Genomic DNA, 17,295 nt, shown 5'->3' with positions numbered 1-17,295 from the left:
ATATAACTACTATAATACTGCCTCCTATGTACAAGAATATAACTACTATAATACTGCCTCTATGTACAAGAATATAACTACTATAATACTGCCTCCTATGTACAAGAATATAACTATTATAATACTGCCTCCTATGTACAAGAATATAACTACTATAATACTGCTCCTATGTACAAGACTATAACTACTATAATACTGCCCCCCATGTACAAGAATATAACTATTATAATACTGCCTCCTATGTACAAGAATATAACTACTATAATCCTGCCTCCTATGTACAAGGATATAACTACTATAATACTGTCCTCTATGTACAAGAATATACCTACTATAATACTGCCCCCTATGTACAAGAATATAACTACTATAATACTGCCTCCTATGTATAAGAATATAACTACTATAATACTGCCCCCCTATGTACAAGAATGTAACTACTATAATACTGCCTCCTATGTACAAGAATATAACTACTATAATACTGCCCCTATGTACAAGAATATAATTACTATAATACTGCCTCCTATGTACAAGAATATAACTACTATAATACTGCCCCCTATGTACAAGAATATAACTACTATAATACTGCCTCCTATGTACAAGAATATAACTACTATAATACTGCCTCCTATGTACAAGAATATAACTACTATAATACTGCTCCCTATGTACAAGAATATAACTACTATAATACTGTCACCTATGTACAAGAATATAACTACTATAATACTGCCCCCTATGTACAAGAATATAACTGCTATAATACTGCCTTCTATGTACAAGAATATAACTACTATAATACTGCCTTCTATGTACAAGAATATAACTACTATAATACTACTCCTATGTACAAGAATATGACTACTATAATACTGCCCCCTGTGTACAAGTATATAACTACTATAATAATGCCCCTATGTACAAGAATATAACTACTATAATACTGCCCCCTATGTACAAGAATATAACTACTATAATACTGCCTTCTATGTACAAGAATATAACTACTATAATACTACTCCTATGTACAAGAATATGACTACTATAATACTGCCCCCTATGTACAAGAATATAACTACTATAATACTGCTCCTATATACAAGAATATAACTACTATAATACTGCCCCCTATGTACAAGAATATAACTACTATAATACTGCCCCCTATGTACAAGAATATAACTACTATTATACTGCTCCCTATATACAAGAATATAACTACTATAATACTGCCTCCTATGTACAAGAATATAACTACTATAATACTGCCCCCTATGTACAAGAATATAACTACTATTATACTGCTCCCTATGTACAAGAATATAACTACTATAATACTGCCCCCTATGTACAAGAATATAACTACTATTATACTGCTCCCTATGTACAAGAATATAACTACTATTATACTGCTCCCTATGTACAAGAATATGACTACTATAATACTGCCCCCTATGTACAAGAATATAACTACTATAATACTGCTCCTATATACAAGAATATAACTACTATAATACTGCCCCCTATGTACAAGAATATAACTACTATAATACTGCCCCCTATGTACAAGAATATAACTACTATTATACTGCTCCCTATATACAAGAATATAACTACTATAATACTGCCTCCTATGTACAAGAATATAACTACTATAATACTGCCCCCTATGTACAAGAATATAACTACTATTATACTGCTCCCTATGTACAAGAATATAACTACTATAATACTGCCCCCTATGTACAAGAATATAACTACTATAATACTGCCCTTATGTACAAGAATATAACTACTATAATACTGCCCTCTATGTACAAGTATATAACTACTATAATACTACCCCCTATGTACAAGAATATAACTACTATAATACTGCCTCCTATGTACAAGAATATAACTACTATAATACTGCCCCTTATGTACAAGAATATAACTACTATAATACTGCCCCCTATGTACAAGAATATATCTACTATAATACTGCCCCCTATGTACAAGAATATATCTACTATAATACTGTCCCCTATGTACAAGAATATAACTACTATAATACTGCCCCCTATGTATAATAATATAACTACTATAATACCGCCTTGTGTATCACATTTACATGTAGGTAAAGGTTTGCAGGTCGCGGTCTCTTACAGTGTATACAGCTACAAAATCCTGGAGTTGCTCCATTGTCTATCGCGGCCACATTTTGATCTCATTTGCTCTTGCATTGGACCCGCCTGCAAATCAAGAAACAGGTTATAGGATGTGGTGTTGGGTATTTTATGAGGCTATTTTGCTGTTCTGGCGGTTATACTTGTAGCCTATAATGTTTTCTGTCCATTGCTACAAAGTAGAACGACTAACAGAGTGGTTTTATAGAAGTAGCACAGTGCGGGTCTTTGCTGTTCGACCACCAGGTGAGGAGTACCTAAGACCTACCATTGGAAGCCCATCGCCTGCTCCCATGTCTCCTGAGCCGATGTGTGTCAGGTGCACAAAGTTCATGGGTTCTCCTATCATGGTGCGATCAATTCTCCTCCTCTTCTTCTTCTGCAATAAACAAACCACACAGTTAGGGATAGGTGTATCTAAGGTGTATCTAAGCCTATTGATGCTATCTGCGGAGCTCCTGCAAGCCCATTGTGTGTGATACAATCTGCTGAGTATCTAAGCTTATCATGTGTGCAAGTGCTGAGTCAGTATCTAATCCTCTCATATGTGATACAGTCTGTTAAAATGGTGTATCTAAGCGTACCGTGTAATATTGTCTACTGAGCCATGTACACGTCACATACAGTCAGACGATGGAGGAGTGGGCATGTTTCCTGATAATTGGCTTCCGGTGAACTCCTGGTATAGGACAAAGTGCCCAGTTGCTATCTTAAACACCAGGCCCTGCTGTTCCCAGTGGTGGCCAGCAGGGGGCGATGACACATGGACACGTGGAAGGTGGTGGCTATCTCCAGCTGATCGTACACCAGTACATGTGCTCAAGGGCTGCACTATGCAAATCCAGTAGCATGTCTGGCCCGTTACAGGTGACCCATGCGTTCGTACAGGACAGCAGCCACCAGATGTGTTGGGAGGCACCAGGTACATGCAGGCCGGGGGTCATCGCCTCCCTTAGGCTGGGTTCACACGGGGCGATAATGTCGCTGAATTTCCATGCAGACTTTTCGTACGGAAATTCTCACGGCAATCAGTGGACAAGATTTGCAAAAATCTCATCCACACGCTGCGGACGAGCCGCGAGGAAACCAACATGCCGTGGCATGTTAATTGTATCGCCGTGGAACCGCAGCCTTAGGTCCGCATGGGAAGATATTAGTCTTCATCCATGCAGCAGAGTCTTGTGGAACTACATGAATCATCAGCTTCCTGGCTCTGCCTCCTCCCCTCTGATGTTTGGAGGCGCAGCTGTCGGCACAGACGCCTCCACAGCCCATTCACTCAGTTCTGCTACTGTGTTTATCGCCCGAGTTTGTTTCTGGTGTTACATTTGTTATTAACTGGGTTCTAAAGCTGCATTTATGGTAGGAGCTGGGTTTTGGAGCTATATCTATGTACTGAGCTTGGTTCTGGTGCTGTATTTATGTACTGAGCTTGGTTCTGGTGCTGTATTTATGTACTGAGCTTGGTTCTGGTGCTGTATTTATGTACTGAGCTTGGTTCTGGTGCTGTATCTGTGTACTGAGCTTGGTTCTGGTGCTGTATCTGTGTACTGAGCTTGGTTCTGGTGCTGTATCTGTGTACTGAGCTTGGTTCTGGTGCTGTATCTGTGTACTGAGCTTGGTTCTGGTGCTGTATCTGTGTACTGAGCTTGGTTCTGGTGCTGTATCTGTGTACTGAGCTTGGTTCTGGTGCTGTATTTATGTACTGAGCTTGGTTCTGGTGCTGTATTTATGTACTGAGCTTGGTTCTGGTGCTGTACTTATGTACTGAGCTTGGTTCTGGTGCTGTACTTATGTACTGAGCTTGGTTCTGGTGCTGTACTTATGTACTGAGCTTGGTTCTGGTGCTGTACTTATGTACTGAGCTTGGTTCTGGTGCTGTACTTATGTACTGAGCTTGGTTCTGGTGCTGTACTTATGTACTGAGCTCGGTTCTGGTGCTGTATTCATGTACTGAGCTTGGTTCTGGTGCTGTATTCATGTACTGAGCTTGGTTCTGGTGCTGTATTCATGTACTGAGCTTGGTTCTGGTGCTGTATTTATTCCCTGTGCTGTCATCACGCTGCTTTCTGCTCACACAAAACACCTATCAGTGCAATAAATTATAACATATATATATATATATTTTTTTTTTTCTCTTCTTATGAAGGGGCTTAGACAAAAAACAAATTTTAAAAAATTCGACATAAGGTGCCATATAGCCAGCACAGTCCAGTACCCACCAAATACTCCATTTTTCTATATAGAGACAATAGAGTCCATATACTAGCGGTTCAGGTCTGCTTAAACTACAGCAGCACAAAGGTTTGTGCCCATTACTGACACCCTCTGCGTGCTGCGGGCGGTGGGCTTGTGAGAGTGTAGCTCCGGGGCAGGGTCTTCCTGTTTTCACCACATACTCCGTTTCCTGTACACATTGAAACACTGAAGAAATGTTTCTCAAGAACCTTGTAGAGGAATCTGAAAGGTACAGTGTGTATACAATATATACCTTCTGTAAGGCATGGGGAGGATATAATATAAACTTCCTGGCAAGTATGGGGGTGTATACCCACTCAGTCAGTAACATTTCTCCCTTAGAAGGAGTACATATTAATATATCTATATATCTATATCTATATCTATATATATATATATATATTATACATACATACACATTCATTGTCAGTAACAAGATGTGATAGGGGTGGGCATGGAGGCTCTAGTACCCCATTGTACCGCCTCTAGCTTGGATACAAGATGTGATACAGGCGGGCATGGAGGTTCTAGTACCTGGTTGTACCGCCTCTAGCTTGGATACGAGATGTGATACAGACCGGCATGGAGGCTCTAGTACCCTGTTGTACCACCTCTAGCTTGGATACAAGATGTGATATGGGGGGGCATGGAGGCTCTAGTACCCTGTTGTACCACCTCTAGCTTGGATACAAGATGTGATACAGACCGGCATGGTAGCTCTAGTACCCTGTTGTACCGCCTCTAGCTTTGATACAAGATGTGATACAGACCGGCATGGAGGCTCTAGTACCCTGTTGTACCACCTCTAGCTTGGATACAAGATGTGATATGGGGGGCATGGAGGCTCTAGTACCCTGTTGTACCGCCTCTAGCTTGGATACAAGATGTGATATGGGGGGCATGGAGGCTCTAGTACCCTGTTGTACCGCCTCTAGCTTGGATACAAGATGTGATATGGGGGGCATGGAGGCTCTAGTACCCTGTTGTACCACCTCTAGCTTGGATACAAGATGTGATACAGACCGGCATGGAGGCTCTAGTACCCTGTTGTACCGCCTCTAGCTTGGATACAAGATGTGATATGGGGGGCATGGAGGCTCTAGTACCCTGTTGTACCGCCTCTAGCTTGGATACAAGATGTGATACAGGTAGGCATGGAGGCTCTAGTACCCTGTTGTACCGCCTCTAGCTTGGATACAAGATGTGATACGGGTGGGCATGGAGGCTCTAGTACCCTGTTGTACCACCTCTAGCTTGGATACGAGATGTGATACAGACCGGCATGGTAGCTCTAGTACCCTGTTGTACCGCCTCTAGCTTGGATACAAGAGGTGATACAGACCGGCATGGAGGCTCTAGTACCCTGCTGTACTGCCACTAGCTTAGACACAAGATGCTATACGGGCGAGCATTGAATTCCCGCGGTTGTGCAATTCTAATGCTAGGATGCCGGTCGGTGTGGATGGCACCATGTTAGATATGCATGCTGACCAAAGATGCTTTAATTTCATCTGTCTCTCTATAAGCAGTGGTTTACATGACTAATACTTTCTTGGGTAACTCTGTATGTGAGACACGTTGCTGCTATGTTCTCGGAGGAATAAAGGGTTTGTAGATTGGCACCTTGGATGCGTCAAAACTAAACCTAGATTTGTCGGTGAGGTCAACCCGGTTCCCCTCCATAGCGGCCAGTTTCATCGTTCACAACATCACTGCAAATAGAGGTGACGGTGGGCGGGAGGGAGACCTACATGGAATGGCGCCTAGAAGTGGTCTGGCAGACTCAGGGGTGTAACAATGGTGCTACCTGCCTCTGGATGGCGGACAACGGATCATTTGGAGCTGCTGGTGCTCGTCAGACAATCAGATGGTCCTCGCTACCGGTGGTCTGTCGGGGCATCCTGAGCCCGGTCACCTTGTGTGCCCTCACACATGCACTGGTCCCAACACCTCCTAACAGTCTGGTCAGACACTCCTCTCTACTGGTGGTCTGTAGGGGGCATCCTGAGCCCGGTCACCTTGTGTGCCCTCACACATCCACTGGTCCCAACACCTCCTAACAGTCTGGTCAGATGCTCCTCTCTACTGGTGGTCTGCAGGGGGTTGTGAGCCTGCTTCCAACACCTCCTAACAGTCTGGTCAGAACGGCCCAGGTGGGGGACAATTCATCGATACGACCATCCAGCTTCTCACATCCCAATAATGCGCCCCTCTCAGACTCTGCTAACGGGGTGAAATCTCTTCTGTGCCTCGTAGAGGCGTCTAGTGGTCAACAAGCTCTACACAAGCGGAAGAACAGGCCACTACACACAAGGGGCCTCCGAGAGCCTTTTATAGGCCAAGGGGGAACCAGTTTTAGGGCCTCCGGTGACAAGACCGTGTAATATATACTTCCTGTAAGATATGGTGTGTACCAGTTATATTTCCTTTAAAGGGCTCATTCAGACTGGCATAAATACTCTGTATTACCCGCTTTTGTGTTTTTACACACATGAGGAGGGAATGGAAGCTGTTGATTTCAGTGAGTTTATTTACTTGTGTGTATTTTTCACACACTTTTCGGTTGTATTAAAAAAAAAAACTTGCAACATTTCCCATTTTCGCCCGTATTACAGACTGAAATAACCAATTTAGGTCAATTGGAGTCTGCAAATACGCAGTGAATATGCATGATACATGTGTATGCACTGCAAATATGTGCTGAAGGAGACCAGCTTGGTGCTTTTTTTTTTTTGCACACGCAATACGCAGTGTTTATATACACACAAAAAAAAAAAAAGAATGCCACCAGGGCCACATGTGGAGGAAATACGCAGAGTTATACAGTTTGTTCATCCGCTGCGTATTCACGGACCAAAATCTGCATATACCTGTGTGAATGAGCCCTTGGGAATGGGGTGTATATAATATACTTCCTGTAAGATGCAGTGTAATTATGGATACTGCCCGTAAGCTATGGCATGTATATTATGCGCCCTACCGAATAGCTCCACCCCTTCTTCAGAGCATTGCGGAACTCCTCACCTGGAAAAAGAAGTGTACAACTGAGGGGGGACTTCACCTTACAGCCGTTTTCCACTTTAGACAACCCCTTGTTAGAGGCCTCCTTAAAATTTTTGATTAATGGAAAGAGGGACAACTTTTGGGGCGCACTTCGTGCATTGTGGCAATTTGTTTTAATGTTAGGCCACTCCCCTTTTAAGCCACACCCTTTGTGCCCCCCTCACAGTAATACTATTTCCCACATGCTCTCCTTATTAATAATGCCCAGACATGCCCTGCTCAGTAATGCCCTACATACCCAACTCCGTAATAATGCCTCCACATGCCCCCTCAGTAAAAAATTCCCTCATCTGCCCCACTCATTAACAAGGGGCCCGCATGCCCCCACGTACCCTCATGCCCCCACGTACCCTCATGCCCCCACGTACCCTCTCTGTAATAATGCTCCTCACTCACCACCTCTGTAGTAGTGCCCTCTCAGTAATACTGCCCTGATCAATAATAGTGCCTACTGAGATACCGCCCTCAGTAATAATGTCCGTACATATCCCCCTCAGTCCTCCTTAGCAAAAATGTCCCCACATGCCCTCCCCCGTAATAATACCTCCTCAGTAATACCGCCCTGATCAATAATAGTGCCCATCAAGATGCCTCCCTCAATAATGCCCTCTCATCTCCTCCTTAGCAAAAATGTCCCAGCATGACCTCCCCCATAATAATACCCAACTGAATGGCTGCAAACACGTGCCAGACGGCGCCATATTGTGCTAATAGCACAGACTCGAGCGGCAGGAGGAGCGAGAGGGGAGAGTACAGGCAGTTTTTATTATACTCCATTCCCAGCCACCCCTGTGAAGCAGGCCTCCTGGGGTGGTGGGTCAGCACCCAACATCCAGGACTGTCCAGCCGAATCCTTGACGGTTGGGAGACAGACCCCAGTGATCAGCTGTAATCTATGGGGAAACCTGGAAGTGTTCAAATTTTTTGCAGTGCCTCCACAGGGGAAATGAAGTATTACACCGTGCCTATTCATAGATGCTCTGGCCCCTTTAATAGTCCAGCACAGGTTAGGTGTTTGCCAAATTTGTTACCAACTACTAATTTTTAATTAAACAACATTCTGACCTGCTACCCTTCACTGCCCGTGACATGACCCCAATCACAGGCAATGCCCCCTGGCAGCGAGATTTACTGGCACAGAGGGAAGGGTTGTTGTTTTCACAGTGGGAGAGGAGGGAGGAGGAATACCAGGAGGTCTGCTGGGAATGTGAACCATTTAAGACATTCCTTAAAATGAGCCAAACAGCGTCAATTATTAATCTGTCTCCATTTGACAGCCCCCGGCAGTTAGGCGAGGATTTAGAGTTCCTCCCTCATAAAACTTCAGAGACATGTACAATACTACAAGAATACTGGGACACTGCTACCCCAAAATGCCCACAGCCAGATATATAGGGGGGGCACCACTGCAAACATATGATCCGCCTCCTTCTAGTTACCGTTTATAGTAATAGGTCAGATCCAGATTGAAGTTTTAGTTAGGTTTTCTGTAGCGGTATTATGTGAGCACCGAGTGATGGCACTACTATATAAGCTCTATGTGTCGGTATTATGTGAGCACCGAGTGATGGCACTACTATACAAGCTCTATGTGTCGGTATTATGTGAGCACCGAGTGATGGCACTACTATACAAGCTCTATGTGTCGGTATTATGTGAGCACCGAGTGATGGCACTACTATACAAGCTCTATGTGTCGGTATTATGTGAGCACCGAGTGATGGCACTACTATATAAGCTCTATGTGTCGGTATTATGTGAGCACCGAGTGATGGCACTACTATATAAGCTCTATGTGTCGGTATTATGTGAGCACCGAGTGATGGTATTACCATAGGTAAGCTCTGTATGGTGGTATTACACGGGCTCCTTAGTGTTTTACGATCGCTGTATGACAATATTATATAAGCTGTGTGTGGTGGCATTATATGAGCTCTATATACCAGTGCTATAGAGACTCTTGGCATAAAAAAAAGCATATATAGTTGTCTGTAAAAAGTTCTATTCCATTATATTAGCTCTGCGGGGAAGCACTACGCCAGCTCTGTATAGTTGTATTTTACAAGCTGTGTATGATTGTATTATATGAACTATTTAGGGCGGTATTACATGAGAAACCATAACAAAAGTACCAAGTAGATTTCCATTCCATTGTTAGGGTCCGTTTAGACGAGCAGATTTACTATTTGAAGGATGTCCGAGTTAGCTCGATCGCTCGGGCAGCCTGTTTATGTAGCAGATACATCGCTGGTCGTTCACATTCGCTGTATAAGTGAATGAGAACAATTGAATGAGCGCTATTTTCTGAACAATAATAGTTCCGTGTACAAGGGCCTTTACTGACCTGCGTTACCCCTGCAGATACACAGCCCTTCTAAAGGAGAGGGATGATGTTTAAGGGCTTTCTGAGGACTAAAGTTACCTGTAATTAATCAGCTTCACATATTTCTCGGAGGTTTATCAGCTTATCCTAGGAGTTTATTAAGTGGTGGTTGGATTGTGCAGCTCAGGTTCAGCGTCTGCCATAATCTCCTTTCCACTGATCCCATTGTGTCCGCGGCCGTGTGCTCCAGCAAGCCACATCATAAGGTCTGCCTGCAGGCAGCACGTTAAGAGGGCTGGAGGGGGACATCATGATGCTACCAATGCCTCTTAAGGCTGCCTGTCCACGGGTGTTGCAGTATCCTGCAGCGGATCTCCACCACGGGAGTCTCCGCCTGCAGAGGGATCTCCACCACGGGAGTCTCCGCCTGCAGAGGGATCTCCGCGGTCAGCCTATCGCATGCTGCGATTTGCAGTCCGCGAGCGGAGAATCGCTAGAGGACCCCTTTAATATTATTATTAAATTCAAAGAAGTCCATAGAAGAGACGAGGTGGCGATGGCCATCAGCCTATTCAGAGAAATGCCACGGTTGTCGCCCTTTCCCAAACATGGCGGAGCGCATCTCATCAACACAGGAATTGGCTGCACAGGTAAAGCAAGAAAGAACGAACTAATCCGTAAGAGGATTCTGGGGTTTTGGTGGAGATACATTTCCCAGTTACCCACACGTGTCATACTAAGTTTCAATTTACACTGAATGCCCCCTTTATTAGAGACCCCCATCTAGACTCCTCTGTCCTTCAGATCAGCAGCAGTTCGTCGTGGTGTAGATCCCTCTAGTTGATGAAACCGTTCTGCAGGAATATCGGCCCCTGCGGACAGGAAGCTTCTTGTAGTTGCTGCAGATTAGATGGCGGTGCTGACATGTTCTGACCAGCTGACAGGAAGGGGTCAGCGATTCATGCTGCTTGCACCAAATTCTGAACTCCCATCAGCACGGGGCAATAGAAATCTGGATCCATCTGACCAGGAGATGTTTTTCCGCTGCTCAGTGCTACAATTTTTGCGCTCTTTTGCCCGCTGGAGTTTCGCCTGTTTCTCTTAGACACAACGGCGCTGGAACTGGTCGTCTGCTGTTATAGCCCATCCGTGCTACAGAACGGCAAGTTGTGCGTTCCTTAATTGGAAAACTCGTCACGTGATTTTATGCTGCATTCTGGAGAGAATTTCCATACAGGGAAGCGCCAATCTTGAGAGGGCCAGGGGCTCTAATGAAGTGGCGTTTCCGGGTGTATACCGGTTTGAGGTAAATCAAAATACTAACGAAGACCTGTCCATCTGTGAGCGAGTTTGTGAGTGACTTGCATGCTCTGCCCCTGATCACATGATCCCTCACGTGAAAAATCCTTCATCGCCAGTGAGGGAGTTACATGCTCCGCTTCTGATCACATGATCCCTCACATCATCAAAGGTCCTTCATCCCCAGTGAGGGAGTTACATGCTCCACCCCTGGTCACATGACGGTGACATGACAGGTCCCGTACGCACACGGCTGCTGTCCGGCTAGGTGTTCGTTAGTATTGCATAGCAACTGAGGCCGTGGGGGGTTTGTAGGGGATGAAATACTAACGAACAACTACAGCAACCGTGTGCTTACAGGACCTGTGATGATGTTGCCGTCATGTGATCAGTCACCTGTGTGGTAGAAGTCCGGGATCACATGACCAAGTGGTGATCAGTGTGTGCAGGACTCTGCTGTGCTGCTTTTCATCCTTGTTGTATGAAGAATGTATGCAGCAGAGCTGTGTGTGATGTACATGTAGCAGTGCTGTGTGTGTGTGTGACATGCATGTAGCAGAGCTGTGAGGCGCATTGCACCACAAGAAACACTGGTACTATACAATTTCCTAATAATTACTAGAAATTCCTTATACATAATCACTGACTGGTAGCAAGGTGTTCAGACTTACCGGTTGTGGCTTTTCTACAACACAGCAGCCTAGTTTATGCCAAAAGTCGCTCATATTTGAGACTTCCAGTTTGCTTGGAATTCTGTTTGGCAGATAGCCGAAGATCCACCGAGTCGAATCTTAAGTCGTCCTCCAAGGAAAGCGGCTTTATTCAGATCGCTCCATCAGATATCAATTCTCAGACAGCTCTTGAAAAGTTGCGGCGTGTGTTCTTGTCTCCAATGGATTAGATCTCCTTATTTTCCTGCACCTGAAAAAGAAAATATATGTTTTAGAAAAGAGTATTTTAAATAAATACATAAAATATTAATGAAATATAGGAAAAGATGAAACAAAGGACCCAAATTAGCATCTACTGCAAGAAAATAACTGAAAGGTAAAAAAAAATAACAGAAAACAATAGTAAATGAGAAGAAAGCATAAAGTCGTGTTATTTTGGAATGCAGCTCTGCCCATATTCTAGTCCTCAGTTGTGCAAATCTCCCCTGAGGTTACCGTAATGTCATAGCAAGAAACAGCCATGCCCTGACCTCTCACCCACTGGGGGCACGGGCCGCACCCTATTGTGTTTCACATCAAACACCCCAAGTAGCCCTAGTTCAGGAAGTTACAGAGTGTGAGACAAGTACAAGGCCGTCATGTCATCCAACTGTTTGCTTGTATTTACTGTAGATATGATGTAAGTAGTAACATTGCAAAACCTCAACACCAGACCAATCAGGTTTGTCCATAGCAGGCTAGGCTCGGGACATGAACGTTGTCAGTATTAGGGCTCGTACCCACTGGTGATAAGCTGACCTGCGATGCGAGAGCGAGTAAAGACGCATGATTATGAAACCAATGATTTTCAATGCTTTCATGCTCATTTACAATGTCTTCACTTAAGACTCGCAGCGCTAAGTAAAATCTGCGCTACCGCCCATTGCTTTCAATGGTGCCGGCGGCAGCAGCACCGGCCATGTTGAAAACATAGGGTACGAGCCCTTGTAGTAGTTCCATCCTTGTACAGAGAGGGCAGTATTATAGTAGTTATATTTTTGTACATGGGGGGCAGCATTATAGTAGTTATATTCTTGTACATAGGGGGCAGTATTATAGTAGTTATATTCTTGTACATAGGGGGCAGTATTCTAGTAGTTATATTCTTGTACATAGGAGCAGTATTATAGTAGTTATATTCTTGTACATAGGGGGCAGTATTATAGTAGTTATATTCTTGTACATAGGAGCAGTATTATAGTAGTTATATTCCTGTACATAGGAGGCAGTATTCTAGTAGTTATATTCTTGTACATAGGGGGCAGTATTATAGTAGTTATATTCTTGTACATAGGGGGCAGTATTATAGTAGTTATATTCTTGTACATAGGGGGCAGTATTATAGTAGTTATATTCTTGTACATAGGGGGCAGTATTATAGTAGTTATATTCTTGTACATAGGGGGCAGTATTATAGTAGTTATATCTTTGTACATAGGGGGCAGTATTATAGTAGTTATATCCTTGTACATAGGGGGCAGTATTATAGTAGTTATATCCTTGTACATAGGGGGCAGTATTATAGTAGTTATATCCTTGTACATAGGGGGCAGTATTATAGTAGTTATATCCTTGTACATAGGGAGCAGTATTATAGTAGTTATATCCTTGTACATAGGGGGCAGTATTATAGTAGTTATATCCTTGTACATAGGGGGCAGTATTATAGTAGTTATATCCTTGTACATAGGGGGCAGTATTATAGTAGTTATATCCTTGTACATAGGGAGCAGTATTATAGTAGTTATATCCTTGTACATAGGGAGCAGTATTATAGTAGTTATATCCTTGTACATAGGGGGCAGTATTATAGTAGTTATATCCTTGTACATAGGGAGCAGTATTATAGTAGTTATATCCTTGTACATAGGGAGCAGTATTATAGTAGTTATATCCTTGTACATAGGGAGCAGTATTATAGTAGTTATATCCTTGTACATAGGGAGCAGTATTATAGTAGTTATATTCTTGTACATAGGAGCAGTATTATAGTAGTTATATTCTTGTACATAGGGGCAGTATTATAGTAGTTATATTTTGTACATAGGGGGCAGTATTATAGAAGTTATATTCTTGCACATAGGGGGCAGTATTATAGAAGTTATATTCTTGCACATAGGGGGCAGTATTATAGAAGTTATATTCTTGCACATAGGGGGCAGTATTATAATAGTTATATTCTTATACATAGGGGGCAGTATTATAGTAGTTATATCCTTGTACATAGGGGGCAGTATTATAGTAGTTATATCCTTGTACATAGGGAGCAGTATTATAGTAGTTATATCCTTGTACATAGGGAGCAGTATTATAGTAGTTATATCCTTGTACATAGGGAGCAGTATTATAGTAGTTATATCCTTGTACATAGGGAGCAGTATTATAGTAGTTATATTCTTGTACATAGGAGCAGTATTATAGTAGTTATATTCTTGTACATAGGGGCAGTATTATAGTAGTTATATTTTGTACATAGGGGGCAGTATTATAGAAGTTATATTCTTGCACATAGGGGGCAGTATTATAGAAGTTATATTCTTGCACATAGGGGGCAGTATTATAGAAGTTATATTCTTGCACATAGGGGGCAGTATTATAATAGTTATATTCTTATACATAGGGGGCAGTATTATAATAGTTATATTCTTATACATAGGGGGCAGTATTATAGCAGTTAATATTCTTGCACATAGGAGGCAGTATTATAGTACATATATTCTTATACATAGGGGGCAGTATTATAGTAGTTATATTCTTGTATATAGGGGCAGTATTATAGTAGTTATATTCTTGTATATAGGGGCAGTATTATAGTAGTTATATTCTTGTATATAGGGGGCAGTATTATAGTAGCTATATTCTTGTACATAGGGGGCAGTATTATAGTAGTTATATTCTTGTACATAGAGGGCAGTATTATAGTAGTTATATTCTTGTACATAAGGGGCAGTATTATAGCAGTTATATTCTTGTACATAAGGGGCAGTATTATAGTAGTTATATTCTTGTACATAGGAGCAGTATTATAGTAGTTATATTCTTGTACATAGGGGCAGTATTATGGTAGTTATATTTTGTACATAGTGGCAGTATTATAGTAGTTATATTCTTGTACATAGGGGGTAGTATTCTAGTAGTTATATACTTGTACATAGAAGCAGTATTATAGTAGTTATATTCTTGTACATAGGGAGCAGTATTATAGTAATTATATTCTTGTACATAGGAGCAGTATTATAGTAGTTATATTCTTGTACATAGGAGGCAGTATTATAGTAGTTATATTCTTGTACATAGGGGGCAGTATTATAGTAGTTATATTCTTGTACGTAGGGGGCAGTATTCTAGTAGTTATATACTTGTACATAGAAGCAGTATTATAGTAGTTATATTCTTGTACATAGGAGGCAGTATTATAGTAGTTATATACTTGTACATAGAAGCAGTATTATAGTAGTTATATTCTTGTACATAGGGCGCAGTATTATAGTAATTATATTCTTGTACATAGGAGCAGTATTATAGTAGTTATATTCTTGTACATAGGAGGCAGTATTATAGTAGTTATATTCTTGTACATAGGGGGCAGTATTATAGTAGTTATATTCTTGTACATAGGAGGCAGTATTATAGTAGTTATATTCTTGTACATAGGGGGCAGTATTATAGTAGTTATATTCTTGTACATAAGGGCAGTATTATAGTAGTTATATTGTTGTACATAAGGGCAGTATTATACCGTAGTAGTGATATTCATGTACATAGGGGGCAGTAGCAGTAGGTAGCGTGTAATCTGGAGTTTGTAGCTGTAGATGGAAAGTATAGATATGTTACACGGACAATAACCTTTGGATCTGCACAGCGCAGTGTTAATCTGATATTTATAAAGGCGTAATAAGGGGCAGGCCTGAGTGAACACTTTGTTTACACACTTGCATGTTATACTATGTGAAAGCTGAATGACAACCGCTGTGCAGTGTGGAAACACCACCAAACTCACTCCGGTTTCTGGACCCCTGAGACAAAGAAGGAATGTAGTATTGTTGTTTGCTTCAGAGAAGTCTGTTCAGTGTAGTTATGCTCTGAATGATCCCAACAGGTCTTTATGTTATAATTGGTTTTCATAAGACACCTCACTGAGGACAATGACTATTCGTTGCTTTGACCACAAACATGACCTGGTTTTCAGCTAGGAAGGCATGCTGCCTGCTTCCTTCGGAGCGGGAACTGACTGGTGCACACAATTGTGTCTTTTGTGCATTCATGTTTGTTGAACAGCAGCCACCATTCCCCCAACAAAAAGTGACAATAGGCTCATTTCACTGCAAAGCAAAAAGGAACCTCTTCAAAGTCACATGGAGGGAGGCAGGAAATGGCCAAAGCTTATCTCTATGTGCAGTCAGATGACAGTGAAGTGCAATACACTGCAGATATTACCTCCTAGTAAGAAAACTATCTTTCTGAGACCCCCATAAAAAGACCTCATTTCCACCATCAAAGACAGCCATGCTTATTTCATAGACTGTTTCTGAAACTTCAGGTTCATGACATCATTGGGCTCTTCACCGGACAATTCTGGGTTGGAACTAGCGACACCACCGGACAATTCTGGGTTGGAACTAGCGACACCACCGGACTCATCATAGGACAGTCCTGGGTAGAGACTAGTAACATCACTGCGCTCATAATGGGACATCACTTAGCACGGGACACTCATGAAAGTTGATCAGTAGACGTTTTCAAGCAGGCACCCACCAAGGGGAAGACTAGGAGCCGGTCAACCCCTCAGGTACCAGATCCTTTGGCAAACCCATAGACACAGACTAGAATACATGGCCCAGCTCCTTTACGTAACTTGGTACATAAATTCGGACTTTGAGATTCCAACAATTGAGTTGCTAAGTTTATAGAGGTCAACAAATTTCACTGAATGTTGGGAGTGAACTTCCAGGTCAGAACAATCTCCACCGGTTAATATGTTTACACACCACTTGAAGGACAGTGATAACTGCTGGCAAACCACCGAGAACACCGGCAACTTTATAGAATGGTAGAAGAGAAGAACGGTGAAAGGGGGACATGTCTTTTGGTCCTCGATTAAGGGGTTGTGATGGCAAGAACTGGCCCCTCACATTTGATTTCTCTCTTTTCTCTATGTATACCTTAATTTATATGGATTAATGCTGTGAGGTCTAACCATGTCCTTAACAAAGGGCAAACTGTAACCTAATCAGCCTCCGCGCTCAATACATAGTCATAATTTCCTATTTTGAGAACCTTTGGCAAGTGTTTTCAGGCATTAGGAAATTCCACTGAACACCCGGCTTTTGCATCTGTGCTTCCCCAAAACCGAAAACAGTTGGATGATTGAAAAAAGGAAGTGATTTAGCAGAATCCTTGGGAAAGGGGAAAAAAATAATTGAATAATGTTGTATGGATGGAGGGTTTCAGGAATGTAAATGACCAGAAAGCGCTGACTTTTGATGGC

General features: G+C 42.3%; 1 protein-coding gene across 1 annotated transcript in view; it reads right to left on the bottom strand.

Annotated features, from left to right (window-relative positions):
- Positions 1 to 17,295, bottom strand: part of CDC42SE1 (CDC42 small effector 1) — a 39,340-nt gene that overhangs the window by 6,045 nt on the left and 16,000 nt on the right. The window contains exons 2-4 of the mRNA XM_066609061.1: positions 11,769 to 12,018; positions 2,443 to 2,553; positions 2,155 to 2,240 (exon numbers count right to left, since the gene is read on the bottom strand). Coding sequence (XP_066465158.1) covers positions 2,166 to 2,240; positions 2,443 to 2,553; positions 11,769 to 11,822 — 240 coding nt within the window. The 5' untranslated portion in view covers positions 11,823 to 12,018 and the 3' untranslated portion in view covers positions 2,155 to 2,165. The remainder of the gene's footprint in view (positions 1 to 2,154; positions 2,241 to 2,442; positions 2,554 to 11,768; positions 12,019 to 17,295) is intronic.

This window comes from Eleutherodactylus coqui, chromosome 6 (genome assembly GCF_035609145.1).
Source record: "Eleutherodactylus coqui strain aEleCoq1 chromosome 6, aEleCoq1.hap1, whole genome shotgun sequence".
NCBI lineage: Eukaryota > Metazoa > Chordata > Amphibia > Anura > Eleutherodactylidae > Eleutherodactylus > Eleutherodactylus coqui.
This window is presented reverse-complemented; position numbering and strand designations above follow the sequence as displayed.